The 14,406-nt window shown below is 35.8% G+C and overlaps 1 protein-coding gene across 18 annotated transcripts in view; it reads left to right on the forward strand.

Annotated features, from left to right (window-relative positions):
* The window catches only part of Synrg (synergin gamma), a 72,913-nt gene that overhangs the window by 36,341 nt on the left and 22,166 nt on the right, over positions 1-14,406 (forward strand). For 14 of the 18 annotated variants that reach the window (XM_071602994.1, XM_071602995.1, XM_071602996.1 and 11 more), the window contains 2 exons: positions 2,026-2,973; positions 13,252-13,845. In XM_071602994.1, coding sequence (XP_071459095.1) covers positions 2,026-2,973; positions 13,252-13,845 — 1,542 coding nt within the window. The remainder of the gene's footprint in view (positions 1-2,025; positions 2,974-13,251; positions 13,846-14,406) is intronic. The other 4 variants (XM_071602999.1, XM_071603005.1, XM_027950248.2 and 1 more) reach the window with 2 other exon arrangements.

Genomic DNA, 14,406 nt, shown 5'->3' on the forward strand with positions numbered 1-14,406 from the left:
TATAGTTATATGGTTTAACTTCAACAAAGTATATTAGTGTCTTGGAATTTATAAAGAATCTTAGAGAATTACATTAGAATTGTGAATTTCTTATGTTAATAAATGACGGTTTTGTATTTCCTTATTTCTACCTGTGCAATTAGAGCCATGAATTGATATAGATGAAGAAAATGTCCTGTATATAGAAGGGACACTTCTTATTGAAGTTTTAACAAAAGTGTTCTTTTTTGAGATTTTTAGGGCCCTAAAGTAACAAATTAGAGAGGAAAACTTAATTCACAAGTTAACCCAAAAGCTACCTACAGAATAATGTTCAGTGTGCCATTTAATATGCAAACTCCAAATATTGCAATTAATTTATTTGCCAGAAAATTTTCCTTTGTTTTGAATTTATAAATCCACCCATTTTTATTTTCTTTTAACCTTCACCCGGCTTCCATTTCTGATGGAAAAGTTTACAATTCATCAGTAAGTTTAGTTTGTTGTGGTGATTTCTTTATAAAAATAACCAAGCAAAACTTGTCAATTTCACAAATAATCAGAGCAACACATCAAAAATTTAAGCTGTGAGAAAATTGGTGGTCATTACCTTTTCTTTTATAGAAATAACACAAATATAATCAGTGATATGCTTGTCTAAAATTCTGAGGTGATTTTTGTAAGTTTTATCTGTGTCTCCTGTCAATTTGTGAAATTGACTTGAGTTTTATTAATGGTATATCTTAAAAAAATTACAGAAAATCTGAATGCTGTTCCTGTTTCTAAAATTTTCCTAATATTAAACAGATTTGTGTTGATGAATTTCGCTAGTAAGTTGAATAACATGTTAGAAGGAAAAATCAGCTTCTATTATTTTCATTTGATATATCAAAGTATATATTGTGTTAAGAATATATTTAAAGCCTACATTTTATATGCCACTTTTAAGAATTGGATTTGGTTTTTAAAATATTTTACAGTTCATATGCTTCTGTGTCTCGGTTTTGGGGGAAAAATAGGATATTTAAAAATTAGGTAAGGAAATTAAAGTTTGTTATTTTAATTTGTAAACCTCCAGAAATGACAGTAAAAATACTGGTTGGAATTTCTATATTCATATTTAGCTTATCTCTGATTTTCATTACCTGGTGTTTCCTAGTGGATTTTATGGTAGACCTTGAGGTGCTTTTAGAAAACTGAGATCATCTGTATCCTAACATCATACCTGTGAATGATAACATTAATATAAGAAATAATGAATAGAGACCCTATTAAGACTCATGGGCCCATTGTTAAGAATAAGTGTTCATAAGTACAGTGAGATGGCTGATTTCAAGAAAGGTCACTGGATCACAGATTTTTTTCTGTGAGATTCAATTTATTTGTTAGAGAGTATGGGGAGGAGCTGCTTTAAAATGTGCCAGACTCTTTGGCAAATAACTAGCTACCTTTTCAAAAATTTTCACCACAGTTTTCCTCAAATTAATAATGCCTCTTTATACTTGAGCAAGATCACATAGTATCCCCCCGCCCCCCGCTTTGGTGCTATGCATTGAACCCAGGACCTTGTGCTTGCTATACAAGGTATACCACTGTTCTACATCCCCAGCTTCTAATGATTCTAAAGATGTCCAGTTGTTCAAAGTGTTGTATGACCTGAATATTAGATGCAGGATTGCTCTTAATACTTTGCTGATACCTCTGGGGAATTTTTTTTTTTTTTTTTTTAACCGTGTAACATGTTTTATCTTTAAAGGGCTACTATTTCAATATGCCTCTCTCAGGAACCTCCAGTGCCTATTTCTGTTCTGTTGAATGCTCACCTGGCTGGCCAAAGCAAGAAAAAGTCTCTGAGAACAGTGCCTACTTCCTCATCACTAGGCTTCGGTGTGGAAACAAATACACAGTTTGATAGAGTTCAAACTATGATTAACATCAAACCAGTGGGGGGAACCCTATAAAGTTATACTTGCAGTTTAATATGCTGTGCCCTATGTGGTTTTCAGTTTAGCATTCTTGTTTATTTGTCGGTGTTTTTTCTTTCAGGAGAGAGCTTTGCAGAATTCAGATCTGCAGGAACTGATGATGGTTTCACCGATTTTAAAACAGCAGATAGTATATCACCACTAGAGCCACCCACAAAAGATAAAACTTTTCCAGCACCCTTCTCCTCAGGAACTGTACAACAGAAACAGCAAACACACATGAAAAATCCTCTGAACTTGGCAGACCTAGATATGTTTTCTTCAGTTAATTGCAGCAGCGAGAAGCCCTTGTCTTTTTCAGCTGCATTTAGCACATCAAAACCTGTTTCCACACGACCTCAGCCAGCAGGTTCAGGCACAACGATGACAGCACTGGCATCAACTAAAACTTCTAGTTTGGCTGATGATTTTGGAGAATTCAACCTTTTTGGGGAATATTCTAGTCCAGCATCTATTGGGGAGCAGGATGACTTCGCAGATTTTATGGCTTTCAGTAATAGCTCTATTCCATCTGAGCAAAAGGCAGAAGACAAATACAATGTCCTTAAGGAGGAAGCTAGTCCTGTTCCTCTAACCAGCAACACGGGCTGCACAGTGAAGAGTGCGCAAAACCCACCTGCTTTATCCACCAAGTACGATGTCTTCAAACAGCTTTCTCTAGAAGGAGCTGGACTAGGTGTGGAAGAATTAAAAGATAACACTCCTTCTGGAAAAAGTGATGATGATTTTGCTGACTTCCACTCCAGTAAATTTTCTTCCATGAACTCCGACAAATCCCTGGGAGAGAAAGCAGTGGCTTTCAGACACACCAAAGAAGACTCTGCTTCAGTGAAGTCCTTGGATCTCCCGTCCATTGGTGGCAGCAGCGTTGGCAAGGAGGACTCTGAAGATGCACTCTCTGTTCAGTTTGACATGAAATTGGCTGATGTGGGAGGAGATCTTAAGCATGTCATGTCTGATAGCTCTTTGGATTTACCAACAGTTAGTGGCCAGCATCCTCCTGCTGCAGGTGAGGAATTGGTGAGATTGCTCTGGTGATGGTAACGTAGATCTCAAAAGTGATTCTGTGGGTGTTGATTTACAGAAGAGTGAGGCTCTGGCCCTTCATGAATTTCTGATAATTAGCCTCCTTGTTGCCAGTCTCCTGGAAGCAGTGTTAAATTTGATTCTATGGATCCTTGAATATATGGATACTGTGATTACTCTGAAACTAGATTGGATAGCTAAAATATTTTTATTTTTGAAATCCAATACTCTCTTGGCATCAGAGGCACATAAAAACCCACTGCTAAATGAACCCTACATTGCCAGAAATTTTATAGGTTTTTGCAGTGTCAGCAGTCTTCATTTCTGTGAGCGAAATCAGTGTTTTCCTCTCCTTTTTTCTTCTTTGGGTATATTTAGAAGCTGCCAATGTAGTATTCTGTTTGATTTACAGAAACTGACTCTTATTAGCCTAAGGAAATTAAAAAAAAAAATTCTAATGAGTTATACTTCAGTGTGCCACAACCTTTCAAGAGAAGAAGAGGGAAAGAGCTTATTTATGGATGTCTGTGTGGCACTGTCTGGCAAGGAGGAGGGCCTGTGTTAGTGAAATCCAGGTACTGTTTTCAGTGTGAGCTCTATTACTGGAAGTATTAAGTTTTAACAAATGTGTAGATGCTAGGATCAGGTGACTACTGATTTTCTGATAGAATATTTGAAAACATTATTATTATGGAACCCTCTTTAAATTCTGTGTGGAATTACATGTAGCAGTTTATTCTCTAGTCCAACTTCATATCATAAAAACTAGATTCCCAAGTGTCCTAGTTTTTGTTTTGTTTTTTTGATATGTATATAATAAGATAAACCTATTTTGTGGCCTTTAATAATGAGAACATCTCAGTATTACTGTATTCTGGAAAATGTATTCGGCAAATGAAGGGTTTGTTTTTCCTTTAACCTGAGAGAGACACGTAAGACAACTTCCAAGTTTACAGGTTCAGGCAGAAATTGTAAAGTACTATAGCTTTTGCATATATCAGATTGCTAAGTCAGAAAACAAAATTGTACCTGTTATTGAAATGTTGGAGGTTTTCTTAAGCTGGGTGCTGAATTGGGAGCAAGTTAGCAGAGACCTTATGTCTAGTGTTGCTACTTGCGAAGGTATTTTGCCAGTGCAGTGGGCTGTCTGAAGAGCTCCTTGTGCCCTTGGCTATTTTTCTTTCATTTTTGTTGAGTTTTTGGTACTTTTCTTGCAAGTTTTCTTTTTCTTTTTCATTTTTTTTTTCCTTGCTGCTGTTTGTTTGGTAGGGTGATTTTGGTTTTCTCTTTTGTATGAGCTGCTTGAGCCACAGCAGTTGGTTGCAAAGTGCTCTGTTTTCTAAACAACAATATTTGACTTTCATTTCAAAAGCTCATAACATGTATACTACTAGCCTTTAGACTCTGGAGTTATAATTAGAAGCTATTTTTCTGAAAATGAATCTATATTCTTTCACAGTGCCAAGCTAGATGTCTTTATGAAACGAGTCTAATCTGGGTTTGGGGTGTCTTCTCCTCCCTCTTTTTATTTGGGGAGGGGAGGTTGGGTTTTTGATTGAGCTTCTTCCGATGAACCTGTTAAAATAATCTGTGCTCATGTTCTTTATGTATGTTTGGAACATTCCCAGATTGGAACCTGTCATGTTCAAGCCACCTCTCTTTAGTGTGAGGATACTCTGAAAAGCAGATTGTTTCCACCCATTGATCTGTAAACCTCCTGTTGGAAAGGTGCAGTATCCCTTTAGAGCGGTTGTTAAAAGGGTTGATGTCTGACCAAGGATGTCTGTACTGTTGTTGAGCAAGTTTGCTACATAAATATATCAGAGAGGGTAAATGGCAGAGCTTTCTTCAATGTGATGTGGTTTTATTCTTCTATTCACCACAGTATCTCCTGCTCTCTTAGTGTGAGGGTTAAGGGTACATCCTATTGGAGAAATTAAAAGGGGGCTGATGACGTGAATAAAACCTAGTAGATTGAACTGTGGACCTTAATTCTATTTAGAAACCCTAACTTAACTCTGAAGGGGATACTGTCTCTTTTTAACTCCTGCTATAATTCTTTGTATGGAAGGTAGATAATACTAATAACATTGCCTGATTTCTCTGCATATTATTACATTTAACCCTTTGAGCCCTTGCTGCATATAATTTCAACTAGGCTGCTTCTTTCCCCCACTAAATTTAATCTCTCTGGCATTGAAGCATCTTGATGTTCAGTCATTAAGATCATTGGGTTTTGTTGGCAGCAAGAGCTTACTCTTATTTGTGACATCCTCAAAGGGTTAGTAAGACTTCTGTAGCTACCTACCTGTAAAGTAGCTCTTCTTTGACATTGAAAATCTTTGTATTTTAATCAGCGCCTTAATTTTTTTTGGCCGCTTTTCTAATGTCTTTTTTTTCAATTTAGACATTTTCTGTGTGAATGTGCCTTCTTGAACTTGCTTTAGTATATTCCTCTGCAAATACTGATCTGCATGCTTATTCTGATGACTTCTTTTCCAGCTCTTCTGTACCACTATCTTTTGTGATCTGTAAGTCCTGTGTTAATAAATAATTCTTTGGCATATTTTGAAAGTGTGGGGATGTGTGTAATTTGTATTTTTTTAGGGTTAGACCAAAGAAATACCTGGCTGGTATCAAGTTTAAAGCAGCAATATCCCTTGAGATTAGACCATTTTTCCCTTTTGTTTTGTTTCCGCAAACATATGTCTCCTAAAGAATACTGGTACATTTTAGCCTTTGCCCCTTATAAATAACATTGATGTATGTTCTTAATATGGCATTGGGTTTAGATATAACTATAGGGCTAGGGATGTAGTTCAGTGGTAGAGCACTTGCTTAGGCCCTGGGTTAGATTCCCAGCATTGGGGGCCAGTCATATAGATCATATATATATAGTATATATTATAAATATTTTATATTTATTTAATTATGTTTTACATGTTTTTTCATGTATCTTATATATCATACACACACATTAAAACTTGTTTTAAAAAGTTTAAACCTTACACTATATAATAGGGAAAGAGAAATTTTTCTTTACTACATGAAACTGGAGTATATTCTAGCAGAGCACCTGTCTACTAGGAGTTACATTGTGAGACAAAGGGAAGGTGAGAAAGAGAATGTAAGAATTAAGTGTTGGGAAAAAAGACACTGATGTTAAATAACTAGATATTTATAAGCTTAAATTAACTTTTTTTCTTCTTGTGATGGAGATCTATCGAAGGGCCTCACACATGCTAGATAAACACTCTACCACTAAGCTGCATCCTCAGCCCAACATAAGCTTGATTTAAAATCATCAAATGGTATTGAGATGGACTGAGTACCATAAATCTAAACAGGATTTCAATTGCCAATCTATGTACTAGAAATATTCATGGTTGATACAAGGAAGCCCTCAGAACTGAGTTTGATTCTTAAGTGTGAAACTAGGTACTTCACCCTCTAATGACAGGGCATTATCTTTCTTTCCAACTTCAGAATATATTGTGAAGTGGGACCCTTTTTTCACTCATAGTACATCAAACAGATTTTTAAAACAACTTTAGGGAAGGGGCTGGAGATATAGTTCAGTTGGTAGAGTGCTTGCCTTACGTGCACAAGGCACCACCAAATCCTCAGCACCACCAAAAAAAAAAAAATTAGGGGATATATCAGACAAAGTAATCTTTAAGCTTTTTTCATTTTTAAGAAAATCATTTCTAGAAAGGCAAATGAAAGTTAGCAATGAATAGGATAAATAGAAAATTTTTCAGCATTTTAGGATATAATAATAGTGATAAACCTTGTTAATAGTATTGTTTTTCATGTCAGACACCCAAACCAAATAAAAACTTGGTCAAAAGAGTTATTTCAGTGATTTAAACTCTATTCATGTGTTTTGAGGTTTTTAGTTCTTTGTTCTTTTTTAGAATTTGAAGAAGAAAGGAAATGAAACCACTGAAGATGAGGATTCTGAGTTGGATTTCTGAGAGATCATTGTCGTATCTGAAATATGCCACTTGAGAAAGACAAAAGTTGCTTGTTAGGCTTTAAATAAGAAAAGCTAGGCCTGCCATTGAAAATAGTGTTTCCAAGAGCAAGTTGAATAATACTTGGTTTCAAAAAACCTTGTATAAATGCATTATGTTTTAATTATTACATGATTAAAATTTGAAAGAAAATGATCTCTTTTTTTTTTTAAGTTGTCAATGGACCTTTATTTTATTTATTGATACATGGTGCTGAGAATCAAACCCAGTGCCTCGCACATGCTAGGCAAGTGCTCTGCCACTGAGCCACAACCCAGTCCAGAAAATGACTTTAAGTGTAGTCTTCATCTATTGATGTAGGAGTTTCCCATGCCATGTACCAGATACCTATTTCAGGGTGGCTTTGAGGAATTTCTCTGTCAGTGGAATTCTCCAGTTTTAGGGTGGGTCATTTGGGACTGCTTCGTTTTAACTTCTTTCTGAGCAGAAGTAACTGACTATAACTGTGAAGCATACATTCACGCATTTAACAGTTAATTTTTCCTAAGTAGAATATTACTTTTAAGGGAGGCAGTTTTAATAATGTACTACAATGATGTAAAAATTTGGGGCAATTAAAAACTTGAAGAATTCTATACAGTGCCAAGTAAGATATGGTGGGTTAATGCTTGACTTCTGTATCAGTGCTTAAGAAATTATACAAATGTATTTATGTTCTGCAGTCACTTTATTGTTCATGTAAAATCCCTGATTTTTAGACATAGCAAGTGAACAGGAAGGAAACACAATATCAAAGAAATGTGTTCAATCCTAAAATAATTCAAAGAATGAAATTATTTTATTCTTTTTCTGAAATTTATTTGTTTTACTTGATCCAGTCTCATTATGTTGCCCAGGCTGGTCTTGAACTCCTAGGCTCAAATAGTCCTCAGTCTCCCAAGTAGCTGGTACTATAGGTGTGCACCATTGCAACTAGAGATATTTATTTATTCACTGCCATGCCGACGATTGAACCCAGGGCCTTGTGTGTGCTGGGCATGTGCTTTACCACTGAGCTACACTCCCAGTCTGAATTATTTTAATTTTTATAAAGAGTTGATTTTGCTGGTGCAGTGGCACACACCTCTAATCCCAGCAGCTTGGGAGGCTGAGGCAGGAGGATCGCAAGTTCAAAGCCAGCCTCAGCAATAGCAAGGTGCTAAGCAACTCAGTGAGACCCTGTCTCTAAATAAAATACAAAATAGGGCTGAGGATGTGGCTCAGTGGTTGAGCATTCCTGAGTTCAATCCCCAGTCTCCCCCATCCCCCGCAAAAAAAAAAAAAAAGAGTTGCTTTTGGCTCCTTCCATATTTTTGCACTGAGTACTTTTTATAAGTTATTTTGGGAAGTGTTGGCTCAATAACTTTTGAGAGCATAAGAAGGTTGTATACACAGAAGGATCTCCTAAGTGTTGCCCTCTCACTTGCATGGCCCAAAAACTCAATTTGAACTGCCATCTTCTGTGTTCTTTTTTAGTACTGGTGACTAGACACAGGGTCACTCTACCACTGACCTACATCAGCTCTTCTTATGTTTTTATTTTGAACAGGGTATCACTAAATTGCGGAGGCTGGCCTTAAACTTGCAATCCTCCTGCTTCAATCTCCCTATAAACCCCTGTGAAATTATAGGTGTGTGCTACCACACCCAGCTTTAATTGGTATCATATTGGTAAGATTTTTATTGATGATCACGGACAATCCCACTGTGTATCTTGATAGTATTCCTTGGCCTTTTAACCTTCTCTGACTTAAAATATCTACAGGACTGCCATTTTTCTCTTCTTCTTCTTCTTTTTTTTAAACATCTTATTTTATCTTTATTTACTTTTCTTTATTTTATTTTTATGTGGTGCTGATGATCGAACCCAGTGCCTCATGCTTGCTAGGCAAGTACTCTACCACTGAGCCACAACCCCAGCCCCGCCATTTTTCTTTACTGAACTTAAAACACTGATGTAGAAACCTAAAGGTGCTTATAGAGGGTGTGCATATAATTTAAACCATAGTGTTACAGAAGTCAGCACCAAGAAAGAATTGGAGGTTTTCATGCAGATTAGACAATACTGGAAGGCAGTTATACAGCAGAATTTGATAGCTTGTCACACTTGTACTATGATTTTTTTCGTTCCCAGTTTTCTTCTGCAACATCTGTCTGGGTGTTTTCCAGAGCAAGTTGAATAATACTTGGTTTCAAAAAACCTTGTATAAATGCATTATGTTTTAATTATTACATGTGCTGCTAAAAATTTGAAAGAAAATGATCTTAAGTGTATAAATCTGGGTGTTGCAGAAGAGACTTAACAGGACACACTGAGACCAAGTTTTACAATTATGCAGAATATTTTCTAGGGTAGAATAGAGCCAGGAGTAAAGAGAAACTGAAATATATAAATATTTCATAATTTGCATTTGGTGAAATCTGAATTAAATCAGTATGGGAAGTTAAAAGATGTTTCTTCCTTAGTCCAATGAACATTGTTATTGCTATTAAAAAAAATCCCTTCAAAAATAGTGGAATTTGAGCATGTGCTGTCTTTCTTCTTTCTCTAAATTCCTTCCTCAAAAGCTAGTAACTCTTAATCCCCCAGGCCTGTGTTCACAACTTTAGAAAATGTCCATAGGACTGCCTTCTGTGTCCTATAGTGCCAGCTCACGTTCTTGGAAATACCTTGTTTTCATGTACAACCTCCATTCAAAAAGGATTTGAATAGAGGTTACAGAAGAGACTGATAGGGTTACTTGCCAGAATGCACAAGAAATCTATGTCTTGATTTGAGATCCATGATGGAAAGCAGATTGTATAGTTTATTCCTTTACCCTTTGTAAGAGGACTTTCCTGGCTGCAAACAAATAGTTGTATTAAAGCACACAATTTGATGTATTATCTGTGTGCAATTGCGGCTCAACCTAGTGCAGCCTGGCAGTTCTCCTCCAGGAGAATTGGAAATACAGTAGTGATTCTCTGTTCATTTTGTGGCATTCATTCTCCATTTTCTTTTCTCCTTTTTCTCTTGACAATTTTCAGAATTCAGCTATCAAATTGAAAACCCATCTATAGTAATTTCAGTGATTACAAAATAAAGTGTGGGTTGTTCCACATCATTTTTCCAGACAAGGTTTCTAGCACTTATAGTGTAAGCTTTACATAATCTCTAATATTTTTAAAGCCATTATACAATAATAATGTATAGCAGGACTGCTTAGAAACTGTAGGACTAATAACACAGGAAATGAGGAATTTTTTTTTCTTTTATCTACCTTCAATGAACTGATGTATCACATTTTTCTTAGAAAATGGTTTATAAGTATTCATTATGCCAGGAAATACTACCATATTGTTGATAAATGCTAAAGGTTAAAGATAAGTGTTATGTCAATGTTCTGTCTTGTATCGCTTATATAATGTTCAGTTTAGTACTTATTTGTTCAAAGGATTTACACCTTAGTGAATTACTTTTTGACCCCATTGTAGCCAGTATATTTAATCAAAAGTAAATTTAAAACTCAACTTTGAGGCTTGACTTTAGTGAATCTTTTATATTTCCTTTTCAGTCTTTCATTTGGTTTTTTAGTCTCTTCTTTTTTGGTGGTAGGCATCAAACCCAGGCCCTCACAAATGCTAGGTAAGCACTCTACCACTGAGCCTATACCTCTAGCCCTTATTTGCTTATTTTTGTGAGTTGCCCCAGAAGGCAAAATGTTATATGCATGTCACTTTTTAAAAAATAAGATTTATTAAAGACCTATATAGTTATAAAAATACTTAAAGGTTCTTCAGCTAAGGTAGTCCCTGTTGCTTATAAAGCCTCTAATCTGATGAATCATTTCTTTTCTTTCTTTCTTTTTTTTTTAGTCATTTCTAATTAAAAAAAAAAAAAGAAAAAGAAAAATCTTCTTGTCACATAATTACACAAAATGATCTTTTTTATTACCATAGCAACTTGGTTGCAGTGTTTGAACTGGAGTCGTGTTTGTTAAATTTACCTTTGGTCTCTAGAAAAATTGCTTCCTATGTTAATAGATGAAATTCTAAAAGCTGTTCCTCATATAGTTCCCCCCAAAGAACTTTCTGGTAGGCTCTAATAATAATGACAATAACAATAACAATTTAAAAATCTGTACTATGAAACATTCTGCTGAATCCCTTGAAGACTAGACAGGTTTAATTGTATCTGCCTCCTGATTGAATTTCACCTCATTTGAGTCTGGGTACTTTCTGACTTCTTTAAATAAGTGGGAGAAAATCACTATAGCAAGACACTAGGAAAGCATTTTGTCTAAAGGCTCATTTCATTCATTATAAACTATACATTTTATTTATTTATTTTTTTTTTTATTTTTTTAGTTTTTCGGCGGACACAACATCTTTGTTTTGTATGTGGTGCTGAGGATCGAACCCGGGCCTCACGCATGCCAGGCGAGCGTGCTACCGCTTGAGCCACATCCCCAGCCCCTACATTTTTTGCCTGAATATTTTTTCCTTCTGCTTAATAAGTCATATTTGAAGGGTACCATTTGCATTACACAATTTAAAAATACCTATTTTTTTATCACTGGTTGATGTTTTTTAGTAATTATTTTTTTAAGTTGTTGATGGTCCTTTATTTTTATTTATTTGTCTGCAGTGCTGAGAATCGAACCGAGTGCCTCACACATGCTATGTGAGTGCTCTACCACTGAGCCACAATCCCAGCTCACTGGTTGACTTTTTCTAGTACTTTTATTATTAATTTTGTACCTTTTCCTTAAAAGAGCTGTAGGAGAGTTTGGGAAATGTTAGGAGCCCTTCACCTTGTAAAATAGATTTGTTGTAAAAGAAATGACCCAGTGTTTTGACTTAATTGTGAAAATCTGGGTCACAAAACTTTCGAACATTTTCCTTGAAAATCACATACGTGGTTTTCAGAGGGGCATTTAGCTTGCCTTGAACCCGTGTCTAAAATGAAACCCAGCACTGCTCAGCCTGACAGATTTGGACAGCACGGCTGTGAAAGTGGCTTTTCCACACCAGCCATGTTCAGCCTCAGCTGATTGTGCTTTTAGAAACAGCAAGAAATTTTCCCTAACATGATAAATTGACTTTTACTTTTTAGTTTGAAATAATTTCATCTTAGGCCATAAACTAGTAACTAAATGCCAAATTGAGTGGTGGCAGCTATGCTGAACAACCACTAGCTGTTATGTATTGCTCGCCAGGCCCTGCGCTGGCCTTCCACACACATTATCACAGTTGGTCATCCTGGACACAGTCTGTCCAAGTACATGGTTTTCTCCTAATTTGAAAGATCAGCAAACCAAGATTCAGAAATGTGAAGTGATTTGCTTAGTGACCCACAAGTAAGTAGGTGACAGAGTTGAACTCAGGTCTCTCTAAATTTAAAAAAAAAAAATCCTACATTCTTTCTGTTACTTATGCTCCTCTTAAATTATTTAAACACGTATTAAGAATGTTTCATATAATAAGTCTTAATGCCCCAAATCATTTTTTTTTTCTTTTTTCTCTTTTTTTTCAATGGTTGGAGGGATGGGGGGAGTAGCTACATAACTAAAGCTGACATGGGAGCCCAATAGAACCCAGACCTTTGATTCCATTTTTTAAGGGCCAAAGTAGATTAGATTGATTTTTCTTTTCTCATAATCTACCACAGCAATATGACGTCCACATTGACCAAAATAACAATTAGGTAAGTAATTGCTTAATTCAAATCTCATATTTGGCCTTACCTGAGACAGAAATTCCTAATTTATTAAAGTGAGGTGACACTACTTTCACTTTCGTTTTGAGAAACTGTTAACTTTTAACCAGTTTGCCATGTACATTTTATATGACCATGTCTTCGGGGAATATTTTCCAACAAAGTCCAGAGGAAGCAGGGAATATGTTATACATTTTAAAGTTTATAAGGAAATAGACAATGTATTAAATTACTTTAATCTTATATTCAACAGTATGTACCCTGATAGATGAACCTCTCATCATTTTTAGTAATTTTTATAGCCAGACAAAGTGATCCCTTTAAACTAAATGTAAATACCAACTCAAAACTATTGCAGGTTTTTTTTTTATAAGATCAGATCAGATATTACAGCCCAACTCCTTTAGTAGAAGCTCTAAATTTAGTTATTCTTCAACATAGTAGAAAACTAGTCAAATGTGCTAGGCATTTTGCTTCTGCAGAGTTCAGGGCATTTTGCCCAAATTGTGAGTTTGCCTCTAATTGTGGGGTCTTATTTCCCTTTCAGATATAGAGGACTTAAAATATGCTGCTTTTGGGAGCTACAGTAGCACTTTTACAATGAGCACCCTTACAAGCTATGACTGGTCAGACAGGGATGATGCATCTCAGGGCAGAAAACTCTCTCCATTTGTCCTCTCAGCAGGAAGTGGATCCTCCTCAGCTGCCTCAATTCTTCAAAAGAAAGAGACATCATTTGGCAGTTCTGAAAACATCACCATGACCTCTGTCTCCAAAGTAACGACTTTTGCAAGTGAAGATGCTCTTCCAGAAACTACCTTCCCAGCTTTTGCCAGTTTTAAAGACATGATTCCCCAGAGCAGTGAGCAAAAGGAATACGAAAGTGGGGACTATAAAAATTTTATAAGACAAGACCTATCTATAGCTGAACAGAGCCAAGAGGCCACATGTTCAAGCCCAGCTTCCAGTGGCACCTCTCATGAAACCCCCAAAGAATGTTCAGATGACTTTGGAGAGTTTCAAAGTGAAAAGCCCAAAATCAGCAAATTTGACTTTTTAGTAGCCAATTCGCAAAGCAAAATGAAATCCAGTGAAGAAATGATCAAAAGTGAGCTGGCAACCTTTGACCTTTCTGTTCAAGGTAAGTAACTTCAAGGTAGATTTTATTATTGTGGGTTTATTCCACTGAGATGTTTAGATAACCTTTCTTAGAAAAAAGTGTTCTACCAGGTGTGGTCGAGCACACCTATAATCCCTCCTGAGGCAGGAAGATCCCAAGTTCGAGATCAGACTTAGCAACTAGTAAGGCCCTTAAGCAACCTAGTGAGACCCTGTCTAAAAACAAAAAATAAAGAAAGGGCTGGGGATGTAGCTTAGTGGTGAAGTACCCCTGGGTTCAATCCCCCATATCAAAAAATAATTTTTAAAAAAAAGAGAGAAAAGAAAAAGAAAGTTTTGGGTTTAGCAAGAAATAGATTTTCCAACTTTTGACATCAGGGTCAATTATGATAGCTCTAATAAAGTTTTCCCTGAAACTGAATTGACATTATTGTTAGAATATTTTAACCACTTTTGTATGAAACACAAGTATCTGTTGTTCATTAATGAAGTGGTATGCTGGGTTTTTTTTCTTTAATTAAAAAAAAAAAAAAAAAATATATATATATATATATATATATATATATATATATATATATATATA

The sequence above is a fragment of the Marmota flaviventris genome, chromosome 17, assembly GCF_047511675.1.
Source record: "Marmota flaviventris isolate mMarFla1 chromosome 17, mMarFla1.hap1, whole genome shotgun sequence".
Classification (NCBI taxonomy): Eukaryota; Metazoa; Chordata; class Mammalia; order Rodentia; family Sciuridae; genus Marmota; species Marmota flaviventris.